This window comes from Orycteropus afer, unplaced genomic scaffold (genome assembly GCF_000298275.1).
Source record: "Orycteropus afer afer isolate SDZICR_OR568_19922 unplaced genomic scaffold, OryAfe1.0 scaffold00008, whole genome shotgun sequence".
Taxonomy (NCBI): Eukaryota; Metazoa; Chordata; class Mammalia; order Tubulidentata; family Orycteropodidae; genus Orycteropus; species Orycteropus afer.
Genome location: NW_006921595.1, coordinates 3,192,458 through 3,211,505, shown reverse-complemented (window position 1 = coordinate 3,211,505; position 19,048 = coordinate 3,192,458). Strand labels below are relative to the sequence as shown.

The following is a 19,048-nucleotide window of genomic DNA, read 5'->3' as shown; positions in this document are numbered from 1 at the left end:
AACAACAAAAACAACAAACATTTGTTGGCAAACTTGGCATGTATTCAGTGTTTTCTGGTTGAATGGCTGATGTGTGTACTTCCTGGATAAAGAAGGCAATACACTTAAACATTTATATGTGCACCCATACACGCGCACACACACACATACACATACATATATATCTGTACTCATTTGAGTCACCTAGACTACAAAAAGTGCCCAAGCCACTGGCAACAACAACTCCCTGGCTTTAGGGCATTTTTCTGTGCATTGGCTGTTCACTTATGGGATTTTCTCTCATCTTCAGAGAATCTGTCATTTCATTTATTGTTTAGAAAAATGTTTATTCAGCACTTACTGTGGGCAAAACACTATGCTTAGTGCCAGGGTAAGTAAAACATACAAGTTTCCCTGCCCTCATGGAGTCTATCCTGTTACTTTAATACAGAGTTTGCAAAGTATTGGCTGCAGCTGGCTCATGAACATATTTTATTTGGTTTACACAGTATCAAAAAACCCTTTTTTTGAGTCACTATTTCAAAAAATGAGAAATCTACCTAAAAAATTAAATTTTCATCTGTTCTAAATATGTAATATTTGGCCACACTAGCCCTTCATCCCCACAAAGCATCTCCTATGGTAGCAACTGCCCCTTTAGATAAGACTGCATGTACCAGTTAATCTCAGTTCTCTGTTAATCCCCCAAGCCAAGGCCAAATATCAGGTGGCCTTTATTATCCTGTTTGATTCTTTCTGTTATAAAATAATTAAGAAGGTGAGCTACTTACAGAACATTTTCTGGCTATCCTCTTTAGGCATTTGAATTTGTGATACTTGGACAACATTTTATCAGTCAGCCTGCTAATTATCTCACAACTTCAAGAGGAAGCAAAAAAGAGCATTATAACATATTTAATTTAGCCTCAACAAAACTAGTAGGCATACACATTATAATACTCCTCTTCAGCTTCACCTTAACAAAATGATACACAGAAATCTTCATAAATCTGATAAAAGTTGTTATGTAAAACAATATATGTATTGTGGTGTGTTGCAATATAGTTTGAGCACACAGTTTAGTTCAGTGATGATGTAGCAAAATTTTGTACATGTTCAGGTAACATTTAGTACCTTTTAGATATTTTCACGTTCGTTAGTTCTTTTATTTTTGATTGTCAGTATTAAAGACCATGTGAAATGTAATTGTGATTTGCAGTTTATTTGAAGAAATGAGGCTTAAAGAAGTTTGTGAATTGCCCAAAGTTCAGGCCTGTTCTTTTTCCTTGAGACTGCCTTTGATTTGCATTATCTCATTATATCTTCACAACTATCCGAGGAGACAAATCAAGCAGGTTTCATCATTATTACCACTGCATACTGGAGAAAACAAATTCAGAGGAAGAGTTCTTTCTTGCCAGTAATCAGGTAGCTAATATTCAGTGTGCACATGCTCCATACCAAGTACTGGGCTAGACATTTGACAGATACAGGGTTTATTTCATTCTTGCCAGTCCCCTATGAGGTTGATATTGTCATCCTCACTGTATCACTAAATAATTTAAAGTTGGAATTTGAACTCAGGACTGTTAGTAAGTTACATGCTACATTTTATTATGCATGTAATTTTTTTTTTTTTTTTACCGAGAGTCTGGATTATAGTTTAATATATTACTCTAATAATAATAAAATGAAAGTATCTAGTAAATTAACCTTGGAAAATCAGATAGAGATATTTGCATTTTTGTTTTCTGGTAGGATTGGTGCATTTCTCTTTGCAGTGATTTAAAACCAATGAACCTGAAATTTAAGTTTATAGTTCAAAGTATAATTGAGTTTTGTATGTATTTAGCTGTTCCAAAAATTTTTTTTCTTCATGTGTACAATTGATCTAGGAAGATTACTTGTCTAAGGTTTAGCAAATCAGTGTAATTGGTGGTGAGTTTTGATTTATTGATTTGTGACAGGGAGAGGCAAAAAGAAAGTTACCCTAATTTGAAGGTTGAGGAATAATTTGATAATCTGTTAATTTCTTAAGTGATTTGTATGATTTCTTGGCATCTGATTTTATAAAATACTTAATCTGATTTTTTAGGCATCTGATTTTATAAAATACTTAGTCCTGAACTAGCCTTTTATAGGCAAGACAGGAACAAAAAGGCTCAAGAAAGCTAGGTCTGTAAGTAGGGCTTTAGTGTTCCTTTTATGTGTTTTATCTTTAAGAGCTTATAGTCTGGGTTCCATTTTATTTTAATTACATTTTCATTGTCAGTTTCCAAAAATATTCTTAACAGTACAAATTTAGAAGAAAAAGTCACTAAAAGAGTTACAAGTTCTGTCTTCTTCTGAAGAATTAGTCTTAATTTTAAATTAAGTTTACAATGATTCAGATGTTAACAATGCTAATGTTTATTACTATTATTATTTACTAAGTAATTCTGAGTTACACTTAAACTAAAGAAAGTACTGATACAGTAATAGTCAGTTGAATCTAGGCAGAGGAAGTCAGTAGTTGCTAGTTGAATCAGAATGATAATGTTCTGAAAAGAACAAAAGCTGGCATTGACCAGGAGCTTTCAGTCTTAAAACAGATTAAAAGGTGCTCCTATGCTTTTATTGATATATTTATCTTACAGTGAAAATAGCAGCTTCTCTTAAATAAAATTTCTTGTTCTTCTGATATGTATAGTACAGCTCATGGATCTATAATCTAGAATATTAATGTTGACTTCTTTTATAAACCCATTAGAGATAACTTAATACCTGAAATTATTTATTAATAAACCTTGCAAGCCTCAACTTTTCATTCTTTGTGTAATTGCTTTTTACTAATGTTGTGAATTTTTTTAATTCTTGATTTTTCTAGGGATTATTTCACATTTCAGCTGCTTTTGTTTTCTACTGCTATCATTGAGGGTTCAAGAACAAAAAATAAGTCTTCAGGTAAAATGCCTGATCCACAATAGTGCCTGGCATTATTTTTGCTGAAAAGATCATATTACCTGTTTGGATGCTTGACCTAAAAATAAAGTTGTGATGATTATGAAATTTTCGCATGGAGTTTTCTTGCCTGCATCTTAATAAATTTAGTCTTTTGTTGTTGTTTTGCTTTTCATTCAATTTTGGCTGTCTGCTCCCTGCCCCCCATGCTGTCTTGATCTGCAGTAATTATATGGATATGTGCTTAGGCCTGCTAAGTATTTTAATTTTGCATATCTGGCTGCTTGAGTTTTAATTAATCTCTTTGAACAATGCAAATTTAAGAGCTTGAGAGGCTATAAATAAATATCAACTACAGAAGTTTATCATTTATAAACATAAGTTCATTAACTGCTAGATATCTAGCACCAGCCACGTTTCAAGTTTCAATAGTTGTATATGCCTAATGGCTACCTTTTGGGCAGCACAAAGAAAATGCTTTCTACCATTACAGAAAAAGTTCTATTGAACAGGGCTGTTCTAAACACTGTAAGCAGTTTTGTGTGAGCTCTTTCCTGATACTAATTTTTATAATGTTTTAGTAACTCCAGAAAATAAAACATGTGACCAATCTTGAAAATACTTCCTCTAAATATGTAGCCTTATCCATTTTGAGTATTTCAAACTTGAAGTTGCCTAAAACATCTCATTTGTATCAATATTTATGCTACTTTAAAATGAAATGGTTTCCAAAATTCATGAAATAATAAAAAGGCCAAGGGCTTAGGCAGTATAAATCTAAATCCTGACCCGCAGTCTTAGCTTTGTAACGTTGGGTAAGTTACTTAACTTCCTTGAGCCTTCCTTTTCTTATCTGCAAAATTGAGATAACAAGTTAATGCACAAATTTAATGTAAAATTTAAGTGAGATATGTCTAAAAGCACCTAACAAAGTGAACATTTTTAATACTTTTAAAATATGGAATAAAGCTAAAACATAGGTAAAATTAACTATCTGGTGTCATTTGCATGGAGTCATTCGCAACCTGGCAATTATACGTCTCTAGAAATTACATTCATGGTATTCGTAGGGTTACTTGATTACTTTGTGTAAGTTTGAGACAACTGGAGTACTAGGATAGGGAGAAAAAGAAACAGGAAGGATTTGTCTTTTGAAGAGGTCTATAAAGTACTTCCTGATAAAAATGATAATAAAAACATTAATGTTTTATATAAGGAACTCTGGTAGCATAGTGCTTAAGGCATTTGAGTGCTAATCAGAAAGTTGGCAGTTCAAACCCACTATCTTCTCCATAGGAGGAAGATGAGGCAATCTATTTCCCTAAAGATTTACCACCTTGGAAAACCCAGTGGGGTCTTTATGAGTTGGAACAGATTTGATGGCAGTGGTTTTTTTTTTAATATATATATAAAGTATTTCCTGATAATAAAAAACATTAATATTTATATAATTTTTAATTATTAATACAAGCTTTAAAAAGTTTTTTAAACATAATTTTAAAAAATGTCATCTCTCTAATGGTCTTTTGAGTACCTTCATTACACTAATGTTAAAGAAAGAGGAAACTCAAAGGTTGGCTAACATCTTTAATATTACACAAATATGTAAGTGGAAATTCATATTAAGTTTTTCAATTTTAAATCTTAATGTTCTTTCTACTTTAACATGCCATTGAAACATTCCTTGACAGCAGTCAGGTTTGAGGTAGGTGTGCATTTCAGGATCTATAGGGAGTGGTGCCTAATTATTTGTAGTCAATTTTTCTGTGCTCAGACAGAATGAATCCCCAACTGATTCTAATGCCTACCTCTGGTTAAAAAATACTGTTTTCTTCCAGTCTTTTAGCTCTTCTTTTTCTGTCTACTGAGTTCATCTAAATTAATGCAGACAATATGAATATGACAAGGGGTTGACTGATAAATAATACACTAATGTAACTTTTACTGTTCCAGATGTTTAAGTATATCAACACCACTTTTGAAAACGCAGTGCAACTATAGTTCCCTGGTTGCAGTACTAGTGAGTCTCTCTTGACTGGTGCTTAATGGAGGGGGAGTATAAACTAATCCACTGTGGTAGCTAAATCTATAAGGGTTTCCTCTCCTGCTACTCTGATAACAGTTTTGGCTAGTGAGTAGTTTGCTCCAGATGTATTCCAGTCCTAATATACTGACTCCTTGATGCTTGTAGGTGGTGTCTTCATAGATGTTTTTAACTGATTGGTGACATATTTTTAATAATCTTTCACCAACTGTGTTGAAGATGTTTCTGTGTCCTGGATTAAATGGTGTTTTGGGCCCTATGTAACCCTGATTGATTGTATCATGTTACTAACAACTTTTTTTGTAGTTGGTAAATCTGCTTCCCTTTTTGAAGGCAAGAGCTCAAAATGCCCTTTGAATGAAAGAACAATATAATGGAGAAGGGAATATACTTCCTAACCCATCCACCCTCAGATAAGCAAAAATTAATCAAATTGCACAGTGAAATTTTTAAAACCGAGAAATGTTTTCAAACATACAAAGACAGATTCTATTGGAGCAAGATATTAAAATGAGAAAATTAAGCATTTGCTATTTGAGGCAGGAACCTTGAGGTCTTCGCAGTAAGCGAACTGTCTTCTAACTTTCAAAAGAGTTATCAAAATGCAGTTGAAGCAGTGGCTACAAGTTTAATTGTGTTAAAATTAGCTTTTAGTTTTCTGAGCGGAGGTGTTTGTCTGCTTCTTTGTTGGAACTAATGTGTTTCGAATGTTCTTGTATAAAGGCATACCTTTCTTAATACAGGAACTCTGGTAGTGTAGTGCCTCAGGCATTTGATTGCTAACCAGAAGGTTGGCTGTTCAAACCCACCAGCCACTCCTCAGAAGGAATGTTGGGCAATCTACTTCTGTACTGATACTGCCTCGAAAACCCAAGGAGGGGGTCGCTGTGAGTCAAACCTGACTCAGTGGCAGTAAGTTTGGATTGGTTTTTGGTTTCTTAATTCAGAAAATACAGTTTTGATTATTTTTTATTAGGAGGGTTTAGTCAGTTTTTGGTTAAATTGACGAACTTCAGTAATATGGCATTCTAATTTAAACTAAAAAAACTTTTTTTTTTTTTTTTTTTTTAAGTTTACCTGCAAGGCATTTAAGGGAAAAGTCCTTGTCCCTGGTCTATTTTTAAATAACATAATATTCTAAAATAATATTAAAGGATATATTATTACATTAACTGTGGCAGTGGGCTTGGGTGTTTGGTAATGTGCATATTGGATTTGACTTCTTACACTATAAATTTTCTTATAGTTAAATCAGGGTAAAAATATTTTAATTAAATATTGAAATTCTTCTCGAAGATTTTTTAAAACCTGGTAATCACAGCTCCATAGTGCCTAAGGCACTTGACTGATAACCAGAAGGCTGGTGGTTCAAACCCACCAGCCACTCCTCAGAAGGAAGGTTGGGCAGTCTACTCCTGTAGTGATACTGCCTCGGAAACCCAAGGTGGGGTCACTATGAGTTGGGACCGACTTGACAGCACATAACAACAATACAATCACAGGTCAACACAAAAGTATTGTAAGACAGTTATTTTTCTGTTAGTAGTACATCCAGAATCCTGCACTTAGTAGATTTCTACTTATTTCCATTTGGTGTTGAGAAATCTGGTATATTGGCTTACATGTTACAAGTGTGGCAGTTCCTTTTCTTTATTTTTTAAAAGCTGGTTTATCTTATTTTCTTAATTTATGATAAATGACACTTGATGGTTCGTATAGACTTAAATCTAGATGCATTTTTAATGTATTCCAAAAGGTGGAAGATACACTAATATTCTATCAATTCTGAGATATACTTTTTTTATGTTTCAACAGCTCTGAAAATGCGATGTGTCTTAAAATCAGTGTTGTGTCATGGCTTAATAGAAGCTTTTCTTTTTTTAAACAAAAAAACCAACGTGGTAGTGTATGAAACTAATGGTGCATCTTATAATAATCACTGATACATTTGATAAAAAATGGTGATTAACTTTTCATTGTTAGTGGAAATTATGCATATATTCTTTTTTATGATATGGCATATCTTTATGGTGAAAAAACCTAAGTGGTAGAAATATACCATATTATTTGAAATTACAGGCCATTCTAAGTAAGACCTTTGAGTCTTCAGATCCTTTACTTTTTGTTCTCACTGCTGTCATCCTAGTATAAGTTCTTTATATTAAACGGGTTTCCTGTCTGTGAGTATTCCATTGAATGCCATCCAGAACAGTGAAAGAAACCTGGAGAAGGAGACAGGAGGTAGTGGGTGTAGCCTCCAGAGTCAAGAGAAGAAAAATAGGGGGAAGGAAACTCTGGGTGAGGATACACAGCATTTTCTATTTACCCATCATCTTTGCATGTCCAGAAATCTTTTTCTGCTTTAATCTATTTGTGATAAATTAGCCTTTGTGCTACCCAATAAGTAGCTAAAACCAATCCTGCCAAACTCTTAGATTCCACAAGCATAAAGCCCTCTTACTAAGGCCTCTCCTATTCTTCAGGAGTTGCCTTGGACCCCTCTATCCCTGTAGATAAATCATCTGCTGGTACCTTACTTTCTACAAACCAAAGACTGTCTGGTGGGTCTGTGTTCCTTTGAATGTACTGTCTTAAAATGTGTAACTGAAATGGAAACTGCTTCATACAGAATACATTACCCAGAATTTTTACAAATATGTGCATAATTGAATTTTTTGCTTTTTAAAAAGGTAAAGGAATGTCCTACAGGTACTTAAAATATATACTTAAACATATATTTAAAAACTTCCATACCTTTCTCTGTCTTTCAGCATTTAGATAGAAATTGGTGTGGTCTTTTAACTTACTGTATTCTTATTTCCAGAAGCAATAGTTTATTTGTAAAATAGATTAATATTTCATATTCCTGCTTTAGCTTTCCCTTCTCTAAGCTGAGAATGTATACTTGAGCAATTTATCTATACTCTTCAGTAATGGCATGTTAATCCACATTTAAAAAGAGTCACAAAGCATATTTGCCTAACATAGTGCTTTCATTTATTTATTAACTCCACTTTAAGCAATATCTTTTTAAAAATTAAAACTTAACATTAATAAAATATAATTTAAAGGAAAATTTCAGTATAAAACTTGAATTGATTTAATTTCTTTTTCAAAAGAAACGTTTGCTTTTAAAGGAATTTACCCCAGGAGTATTATAAGTACTCCACAGAGTTTTTGAATACCCTGCATGGACTTCTGGAAGCCATTCTTACTGCTGTCTGTAATAGGCTTGGTATTACCATGTGTTTTGTTCTCTTGTGCTGCTTGAACAGAAATAACCACAGATGGGTAGCTTTAACAAACAGGACTTTATTCTCTTACAGTTTAGGAGGCTAGAAGTCCAAGTTCAAAGTGCCAGCTCTAGAGGCTGATTGAAAGCCCCTCGACCTTGGCCTTCAGCTCTGCCTCTTGCTCCCGGCCCACTGGAGCTAGAGTCTTTTCTTAATTCAGGCAGCTGCTGGCTGCTGAGGCTAGCAAACCCAGGGTTGACAAGTAAAGAGAACAGTCCCAAGATTATCAAACAACACAGCAGGCCACTAATTCAAGTCCAGAGAAGGTCCCAAGATTGGCAGAGTATGGCAGGCTGCTGAATGACGTCTTGGCTACGTGCAGGGTCTAAGCATGCCAAAAAGCTGCAGACCATTCCGAAAGCATCTCCTTATGTACTGAAAGGAGACCACATCCCTAAAGCAGCTACTCAGCTGCTCACGGCAGATTCCACCATGGTGTTTATTGCATCTTGTCCTGGGGAATAACTACAGCTAGCCACCCAGCCACTCAAAACCAGGCCCAGCCAAGCTGACAAGTTAAGGTTATGACCTTAACTACCACACCGTGGTAAAGGATTGTGAAGAATTTTTGTATCCAGTGTCTGAAACTCAATTTTCCAAAAGAGTCTTTCAAAATCTGCACAAAAGATTTGGTGTGTCTATACATTTTCTTGAGTTAAGCCATTTTTAAAGTCCCCTATTTGGGATGATTTTTAAAATTTATCTAGTTTTATTTATTTTTTTTTAGAATTTTAAATATAGTATTTTATTTCCACTCTTTGCAGCCACATGACACTCTAAATAATCTTTTATATAAAGTTTTAGAGCAAAATCATATGGAAGTTGGGAGATTCTGTGTTCTTGCTTATTGCAATGTCTAATAGAGTATAAGTAGAAATGAGAGATACTGCCTATAAGTAAACATTATTCATTGATTTTTGTGTAGTATTTAAAATAATGTGTTCTGAGTTATATGTATTTTTGAGGAAATATGCCAAATAAGATGGAATTGCTATCTTTTATAAATTAGCATTCACATGAATCTTTTTTCACTCTGACAGATTATTGTCCTGAATTTATATTCTCTTTCCTCAGAGGATGTACTGAGTAAAGATGCTGGGGAATGTGCAATATGCCTTGAAGAACTGCAGCAGGGAGATACTATAGCACGACTGCCTTGTCTATGCATATATCATAAAGGGTAAGTTTATTTTGATGTTAACCAAGTTGATATTAGAGTAAAAGATTGTTCTCACAGTTTCAGACATTGGGAATTTGTAGGCTGTAAAGTTGTCATCTTCACTGAAACTACCCCCTCCCCAAACTTGCCCCCCCTGTTAGAACTAAAAGTTGAACCCACATCTGTTTGTATTCAAAAACTGCCATTTGTTAAGTATTTATTATGACTCCAGCATTGTCCATAGTGTCTTACGTAGATTATCTCATGTAAGCCTTATAACAACCGAATTTTACAATTGAGGGACTCTCTTTCCAATGTCAATTTCCAATTTCCAACAACTCAATTTCCAATGAAATCTTGGCAGAGCTAAGATTTCAGCCAAGTCTATGTGACTCTTAACCCATCTGATTTATCAAACAATATTCTTTAACACAAGAAAATTTTCTAATAAAATACTATTTAAGGATGCCACTAAAAGAATAGAAAAATTATAACTGTAAAAAGGAATAAAATTGGTTTTTATTTAAAGGCAGGAGGAGCAGCACAGAGAAAGCAGAGTAAATGACACAAAATAAGGAGGCAAAAATAAATTCATATATTCAGTAAATATAATAAATCTGAATGGAACGTACCCATTGAAAAATAGACTAACACATTGAAATACACTGTTGTTAAACAACACATTTAAACATAATGACACAGAAAAATATGAAAGTAAAAGGATAATAAACTATATCTAGCAAATACTAAGAGAAAACTAACAAAGCTAAATTAATATTGAACAAAACAAACATTATAGCAAAAACCATTTTTAGGGACAAAGAGTATCACTATAAAATGATAAAATATATATATATATATATATATATATATATATAAATTAAAAGGAAGATAAAATTTTATAATTCTGTTTTTCTGTGTACCTAATAACATAGTCTTAAAATATTTCTGGAACAATCAGAAAAATAGACAAATCCATCAGCATAATGAAAAATTTCAACACACCTCTCATTGAGTTAGCAGATGGACACAAACAAAATCAATCAAGACTTAGAAAAATTGAACAATATAATTTAAAAGTTTGATCTTTGTCTTTTCAAGCATACATGAAGTCATATAAAAAGTGATCACATAATAGACCATAAAGCAGATCTTAGCAAACTACAAAGAATTGGACCACACAGAACATGTTCTCTTACTGTTGTTACAAAAAAAAAAAAAAAAAAAAAACCCACTGCCAGCTAGTTGATTCTGACTCATAGCAACCTCCATTAGGAAATCTTTACGGAAGTAGATTGCCTCATCTTCCTTCCACGGAGCAGCTAGTGGGTTTGAGCTATCAACCTTCTGATTAGCAATCAAATGTCTTAGGCACTGCGCCACCAGAGCTCCTTCTGACCACTGTTAGATGTCAATAATAAAAAGATAAATAATCCTCATATAAACTTCTAAATAACTCATGAATCAAAGAGGAAACCATATGGAAATTTGAAAATACAGAGAACTGAATAATAATGAAAATATCTACCTATCAAAACTTTTTGAGATATACCTAGAATGATCCTTAGGAAGAAACGTATATATAGCTTTAACAAACAAAAAAACCCCATAGACCTACAGGGATAGTTTGGCACCAACCTCTACCAGACACCCAGAGAACATCATAATAGCAATCTTAAATTCTCCCGAAGAATAGAAAAAGAAGGAAAGTTCCCCACTAATTTTATAAGAATAGTATAGACTTCATATTACAATTAAACAAGGAATTAGTATAAGAAATGAAATTAGAAGTCATTCTCAATTGTGAACATACATGCAAATATCCAAAAATATTAGCACCCTAGATCCAGTAAGGTATATCTAAAATAATGCCTCACAAGCAAATTGGATTTATGCTACAAATGCTAAGATATACTGTAAGATTAGAAAATTTATATATGTAATTCACCACCTGACAAAGGGGAAATAAATGTGAGAAAGCATTCAATAAAATTTTATAATTATGTGTTAATGATTTTAAAGCAGAAGTCAAGAATAAATACTAGATAAGTTGTTAAAATTAATATTAATTAAGACAGTGTGGACGGAATATCATCCATAAACAGTCATGCATGTGTAGAGAACGCACATATCATGGGTCTTAAGAGCATGGACTCTGGAGCCAAGACTCCAAGATTTGAATCCTAGGTTCTCCACTAATTTACTGAGGACCTTGGTCAACTTGCTTAGTTTTACTCTCTCCCTCAATCTGTAAAATAGGAATAATGGTACCAGAATTGTTGCAAGGATTTAAAAGAGTTGAATTATGCAAAGTGCTCAGTAGATGCTATTCAGTATTTGTTAAATGAATGGGCAAAAAAAAAATGAGGACATCATTTGATTTTTCCTGGAGGTGTAGTAGGGAAAGGAGAGCTAGTCACTAAATGGTGCTGGGGACAGTTAGTTATTGATATGGGAGGGGGGGAAAAAAGTTGAATCCTTATCTCACATTTGAAATAAAAGTCAGTTCCAAGTTGACTAAATACTTCCCTGTGAAAAGCAAAATCTAAATTGTTGGGGAAAGAATATAGATGAGTGTTTTTGACCTCTCACAAACACCAAACTCATTGCCATTGAGTCGATTCCAACTCATAGTGACCCTCATTGGGTTTCGAGACGATAAACCTTCATGGAAGTAGGTTGTTCCATCTTCCTTCCACAGGAAGAAATTGAGAAAGTTACATGTTGTTGTTATGTGCTGTCGAGTCAGCCCCAACTCATAGCGACCCCTCCTTGGGTTGCCGAGGTAGTATCACTATGGAAGTAGTGGGTTTGAATTGCCAATCTTCTGGTTAACAGTCAGATGCCTTAGACACTGTGCTACCAGAGCTCCTTTTAGATAGGGAACAATTTTTGGTTTGTAAGATGGCCCCCTTTTAAAGCTAATCTTAAAAGAAAGCTTGATCAATTTGGCTGTTTTAAAATTTTAAACTTTTTTGCTCACAGCCCTGAAAAAGTTAAAGGCTAGAAAAAGAGGGAAAGTTCCCCATCATTTTCTTATAAATGACTGGGAGTGATTTTTAACACAAAACTAAGATTTGGTATCTGAAATAGTCCCTTCTCCTTAAGTGACTTTCTTTAATGCAAATTAGCTCATTGCAGTTGGTAAATGGGAAGATGTTGACCTTGTAATGCTTTGATCTTCCAGGTTCATACACAGTGTTTCCCAGTACATTAATATTTTTTTTGTTGTTGTTATGTGCCGTCAAGTCAGTCTCATAGTCAGTCACTCATAGTGACCCCTTCTTGGGTTTCCAAGGCGTTATCACTACGGAAGTAGATTGCCCAATCTTCCTTCCTAGGAGTGGCTGATGGGTTTGAACCACCAGCCTTCTGGTTAGCAGTCAAGTTCCTTAGGCTCAATGCTACCAGAGCTCCCATTAATGTCTTACTCCATCAATCAATCAATAAATAAATAAAACAGCATATGAAAGCAAATATACTAATATAGCAAGCCTGGAGGAATTCAGTACTGTGAGAATACCCATTCACTTCATCTTCTTACTCTTAGTTCAATTAGGGTGTAAAAGCATAGGGTGGTATATGACTTCCTCTAACTTCACAAGGGGGAAGTAGGATCAAGATCAGAAGCCCAAGGCTGATTGTTATGAGGCAGAGGCCAGACTTAGCTCTACCCACAACCTTTTTTTACCAATTCTGACACCAGCCATCTCTCCCACGGCACTCTACTTCTCTATTGAGTTTGGTAATTTATCGCAATGGCCACACAGAACTCATAGACAATACTCAAAATTATGGGTTTTATTAGGGAAGTTACCAGGTTCCATTTCAGGATCAGGAACGAGTCAGGATACAGTTCTTTGATCAGGACAGCTTCTCCTCAAGCAGTGGCATAGGCACTCCTCTTTCTGGGGCCCTCAGAGGTTTCTGCTGAGGTCTGCCCGTATCCCCCTACACACACCCAGTCCTCAGGCAAATGTTACAAAAATCTTTTAGCTTTGCTGATAAATTCCCAGAGATACAGCACTTAACTTTCTTGCACTGTGGGCTGGGAAGCCCACCACTCTGTCACATACATGCCTGTCTCTTGGTTCTGCTGCCTCTGCTGCTGCCCTTTCTCTGCCACTGCTTCTTGTCGTCTATTGTTGTCTCCAGTGTCATAATTTTGTATCTCCTGGATCAAGGAGGTTCAGTGCAGAGATCTCGTGTCCAAAGGACCACTGTCCTCCTGGCTCTTTTCTTCATGGTAGTGAGATTCTCCTTTCTGCCTCTGGGGATGGCTTATTTAAAAACTAGCAGGATGGCAAAACTGACCAATCCTAACATTAGGGTTCCATACACCTTATTTGCATGGTCTCATCCCCACAGGGGTGCCATGCACCTTGTTTACATAATTAGCAAGCTATCTAATCCCCTTTGTGGGCCACAAGCACTTCACATTTGTGTAGTACCACCCAGTCATTTCATGGGAGGTACAAAGAGTATGGTTAGAAGGGCTGTGTAAGTCATTGACTGCACCTAATGAGTCATGGGCTTTGTTTTAGAAGCACTTATTTAATATGTCTCAAATGTTGTGCATTAGCTTTTGTCTCCATAATCCAGAAGCCTTACTCCTTCATCTTCTTTCTGTCACACTAACTTCACCTTTTTCTTTTTTGTTCTTTTTTAACATCCTGCATTTATGATAAAATTTATTAGGAATGTACCACATACTTTTAGTATATAGTTTTGTAGAACACAAGGTTTGTCAGAAGGGTTTGTTATATTATAGCTGAAATACCTAGGTAATAACTTTCTACAAATCTTTATCTTTAAGGAAAAAGCAAATTAAAATGAAAGTTTGGCAAGAACCGTTAATAGCTGATTCAGAAAAAAAGGAACCCCAAATACCAATAAACATAGGAAGAGTTACTCAGTCTCACCTAGTAATTAGGGAAATGAAAACTAAAGCTATCAGATTAGGAAAAATGTTTAAAAGTCTGGCACCTCTACTAAGTGTTAGTGAAGATGTGAAGCAACAGAAATATTGAGATGCTCCAAGTAGAAATAAAAATTTGGTACACTTGGTGGATAACTCTGTAATAGCTGTGTGTGATAAATATCCTGTTATTGTTGTTCATTGCTGTCAAATTGATTTTGACTTGTCGTGATCCCATGTGTGCAGAGTAGAACTGCTCTATAGGATTTTCAAGGCTGTGACCTTTCTGAAGTACATCACCAGGCCTGTCTTCCATGACACCACTAGGTGGGTTGAACTACCAGTCTTTTGGCAAATAGTCAAGAACTTAACTGTTTGTGCCAGCTAGGGACACGTGGTACATATCCTACTGCCTAGTAATTCCATTCCTGAGTATATGCCCCTTAGAAATTCTTGATCTTATCCTCTAGGACAATGCTAGTCTTCAAAAGTGAAAATCCAGGAGGAGGAAAGGAACTTGCACCAGAATTTAAATCAACACAGTGCTTCTTCCTTCATTGAGAAAGTCTTGCTATGAAAACCAAAAATCAAGCCAAGCAGTGTGTTTAGTGATGAAGTTTATTTATAATCTGGTATAAACTGCTTATCACTTTAAAGATAGATCATAAACCATCATGGACCAGCACTGTGTCTGTGGACTACACTTTTCATCACTGCTCTAAGAGACGTTAATGTTCATAGCATCATTGAAAATGTCTATCAATAACAAAATGGATAAATTGTAGTATATTTATATAATGGAATATTATACACAATGAACTCTGGTGGGGCAATGCCTAAGGCATTTGACTTACAACCAGAAGGATGGCAGTTCAAACCCACCAGCCACTCTAGGGAAGGAAGATGGGGCAATCTACTTCTGTAAAGATTTACTGCCTCAGGAATCCAATGGGGGTCACTATGAGTCAGAATCAACTCAATGGCAGTGAGTTTGTCTTTTTTCCCCAATACAAATTGAGTGAAAAAAGCAAGTTACAAAAGTATACTCTGTGGTAGCATTTCTATAACATTGTAAAGCATGGAAACAGTACTGTGTGTCATTTTAGAACACACACTTATTTGACTGCTAACCAGGAGGCTGGCAGTTCACACCCACAAGCCGCTCCTTGGAAGGAAGATTGGGCAATCTGCTTCCATAGAGATACCTCCTCAGAAACCCAAGGACAGGTTGCTATGAGTCAGAACAGACTCCATGGCAGTGAGTTTGGTTTTGGTTTATGGTTGTAGAGTAAGGAAAGATATAAGAATGAAAAGCACCAAATTCAGAATACTGATTTCCTGCTAGGGTTGGGAGAAGGGATGACAATAAAAATTTAAATACCAAAGAAAATAGTTTACATGAGTTGAGAGCAGTTTGTGTGAAAAGGTCCTGGAGTTTTAAATGATTATTTTCTCCTGATGAGCCAGAATTACGTGGTTGTAAAATAAAAGAGTACCCATCTTAGATCACATAAGTACTATTTAGATGTACTGTAAATTGTTAGCACATCTGGAGTATATTGGTTAGTCCTCAGTGCTTCATTTTAAAAGATACTCTGGTAGACCAGGCACCTTTAGAGCCGCCAGGTGAGTGGGATGGAGAGCATGCTGAAAATAATGTTATAAGCCAAACAAAAGGATGTTTACTTAGAGAGTAAAGATCTAGATAACAACAGAAATTGGCTTAGCTGTTTGAAAGAATATCAAGTGAATGAGATATTTTGCTTTTTAATTTCATCTGTCATTTTCATCTACCAAACCAATCTGTCAGATAAATATTAATTTTGCCCTTGAGCATATTTGCCATGCCTTCTAGCTCTGTGGCATATGCAAATTTTATATATGTCATCAGTGAAAATGTTGAACGGTTGAATTCTGCTTGGGTAATTTACTGGCTGTAGGGCAAGTTACTTAACCTTTAAGGCCTTGATTTTATCGTCTGTCAGAGCACTGTGGAATAGAACTTCTTGCAGTGATGGAAATGTTCTCTGTCTGTGCTGTCCATTAGAGTAGTCACTAGCCATATGGCTAGTGAGCACTTGCAATGTGGCTAATGTAGCAGAGTCATGGCTACTATATTGGATAGCACACATCTAGAGAGGATAATTACACATGCCCTACTATATAGCTTATAATAAAATAAGACTGTGAAGTGCTTTATAAATTCAAATGGATGATGACATATATATTGCAAGGTGGGACAGAATTAAAATAAATGTTGAAAAATCAGTTATACACATGAGGTCTTTGAAAAATGTGGTATATCATTATCAAGAGTTACATTTTAAAACTGCTTTTAACTATGTCAGTTGATGGCATGAACTGGTAGATATTTCCATAAATCCATAGCTGTTTTGAAGAGAGAAGTATTGGCTTAGATTTGTCTATTTTAAATATTGGTAAAGTGATATTTCTTTAGATACTATGGTAATGGTTCCGTTAAAAGTATTTTTATAGCATAATTTTACAAAGATTCTTTCCTTAACTGCTTAGAATAATCAAAATATAATAACATACCTTATCTTTCACTTATTTATGTCAAATATGGTAATAAAATGTTGGAGTTTCCTTTTCTGTAAAGATATACTGAAGTCAAGAATGAAGCATTTTTATGATTGTCATGATATAAATAATTAAACCTAACTCTTTCAATTTTTCTGATTTTGTTGCTGTCTAGCTGCATAGATGAATGGTTTGAAGTAAATAGATCTTGCCCTGAGCACCCTTCAGATTAAGCATCAGATTCCTGTTTTATAGGTAATTCTTCCTTTTAAAGTGTACGCTGAATGACAAGTTCTCGATTATCATTTTTATTTATTCATTTATTCGTTGAGGATTTTGTCTGTATGTTCCAGACATCGTGTGTTAAACTACTATATAAAAATTCATATTAAAAAATAAATAAATAACTATTTTCTTGATTCCTGAACAGAGTCGTATATTGGGTAATTTCTATACTCTAGATACTTTTAAACACACTGACCTTTTTAATTTTAACTCAACACTTTAAAAATTCAGTAAAATATTATGGCCCCATTTTACCAGTGAGCAACCTGAGGGTCAGAATAGTTGAGTTCTGTGACTTTAAGAAGCAGGTTACAGAGAGAGTTCAAGGTCATAGTTAGCAAATGGAATTAATTTGTTAACAGTTATATAGCATTATTATGTGCCAGGCATTATTATAAGCATTTTACATCTATTAACTCATTTGTTATACCCACCCTTTGAACTCAGTACTCTTACTGTTCCATTATGCATGTGAGGAATTTAAGTCAGAGTGAGGTTAAGGAACTTGACTTGTCAAGGTCGTGTAACTAGTTCATGGCACTATTTTGCTATTATTAGATAGGAGCAGTTTCTTCTAAAAGTTGCATCCTGGATTTATTCATTTAATTAAATCATTCACCTTTGTGTAAAAGATGAACCAAATCTCTTGTCATAGAGTTGATTCTGACTCGTACTCAGCATGTAATAAAGTGCTTATCATTGAGAACACCCTCCCAAAAAACTGAATTGAATTTTAATACTGGATAAAAATTTGTTTTGCTTTCCTGACTTAGTATATTTATGATACTGCATTATCTGAAAATATTCAGTGAACTGAATGATAACCTCACTTGAGTATTGCTTTTTTTCATAGTTGCATGAAGCAAATTAAATGACGTTGTTTAGCTTTGAAAAAGAAAGATTAACTTAACTTCAATGATGTCTTCAAGTATATGAAGAGTTTTTATGAGAAGATTATTGCAGAAATTATATAAAGCATTAGATTCTTACATCAAGACTGAGAATTTTAGCCAATCTTGGAATTTTTTCAGAAGGAGTTAGGGCCACTGTTTTCAGAGACTCAGAAGACAGTAACAGATACCAATCTTTTCTGGATGCCTAAGACAGGCTAAAGGCAGGGAACTAGATCACATGATATCCTGAGATCTAGTCCTGTACTAAGGAGCTCTGGTGGTATAATAATTGAGCACTCACCTGGTAACTGAAAGATCATCAGTGCAAACCCACCAGCAGCTTCACAGGAGAAAGACGTGGCAATTTGCACGCATAAAGATTATAGCCTAGAAAGTTATGGTAACTTTTTAGGCACAGTCCGCCACCCTGATGGAGCAAGTTGTTGGACCTGTGGGCTCGGGACTGTGGTCACAAGGGACATCAAGCTCAATTGGCATAACTTATTATACAAACACATTGTTGTACATCCTACTTTGGTGAGTAGTGACAGGGGTCTTAAAAGCTTGCATCTAGATGCAGTAATTGGTCTCTCCTCAGCCGGAACAAGGAAGAATGAAATAAACCAAAGACACATGGAAACAATTGGTCTAAGGGACTAGTGGATCATTCAGATCTCAGCTTATATGACCACTGTCAACCAGTCAGAAAGGGATCATTAGTACAAGAATCCTGGATAGATAGAGTAGGAGAAGAATGTGGAACAAAATTCAAAATCATAAAAAAGACCAGGTTTACTGAAACCCCCGAGAGTATGGCCCCTAGTTACCCTTCAGGCCTGGACGATAGATAGGCATATAGGGTAAACATTTACTCCAAGTAGATACACTCCTTAGAACAATCAATCATGGGAGAACAGAGAAGGGCAATGTTTGCACAGGGAGATAACTCAGGGAGCAGGAATGCATAGGAGAGAAGGACACAGGGAAGAGTTAACT

At 35.1% G+C, this 19,048-nt stretch overlaps 1 protein-coding gene across 1 annotated transcript in view; it reads left to right on the top strand.

Moving 5' to 3' along the window:
- ZNRF2 (zinc and ring finger 2) overlaps positions 1 to 17,107 on the top strand; it is a 138,086-nt gene extending 120,979 nt beyond the window's left edge. Inside the window, exons 3-4 of the mRNA XM_007945486.2 lie at positions 9,331 to 9,436; positions 17,050 to 17,107. Coding sequence (XP_007943677.1) covers positions 9,331 to 9,436; positions 17,050 to 17,107 — 164 coding nt within the window. The remainder of the gene's footprint in view (positions 1 to 9,330; positions 9,437 to 17,049) is intronic.
- The last annotated feature ends 1,941 nt before the right edge of the window (positions 17,108 to 19,048 follow it).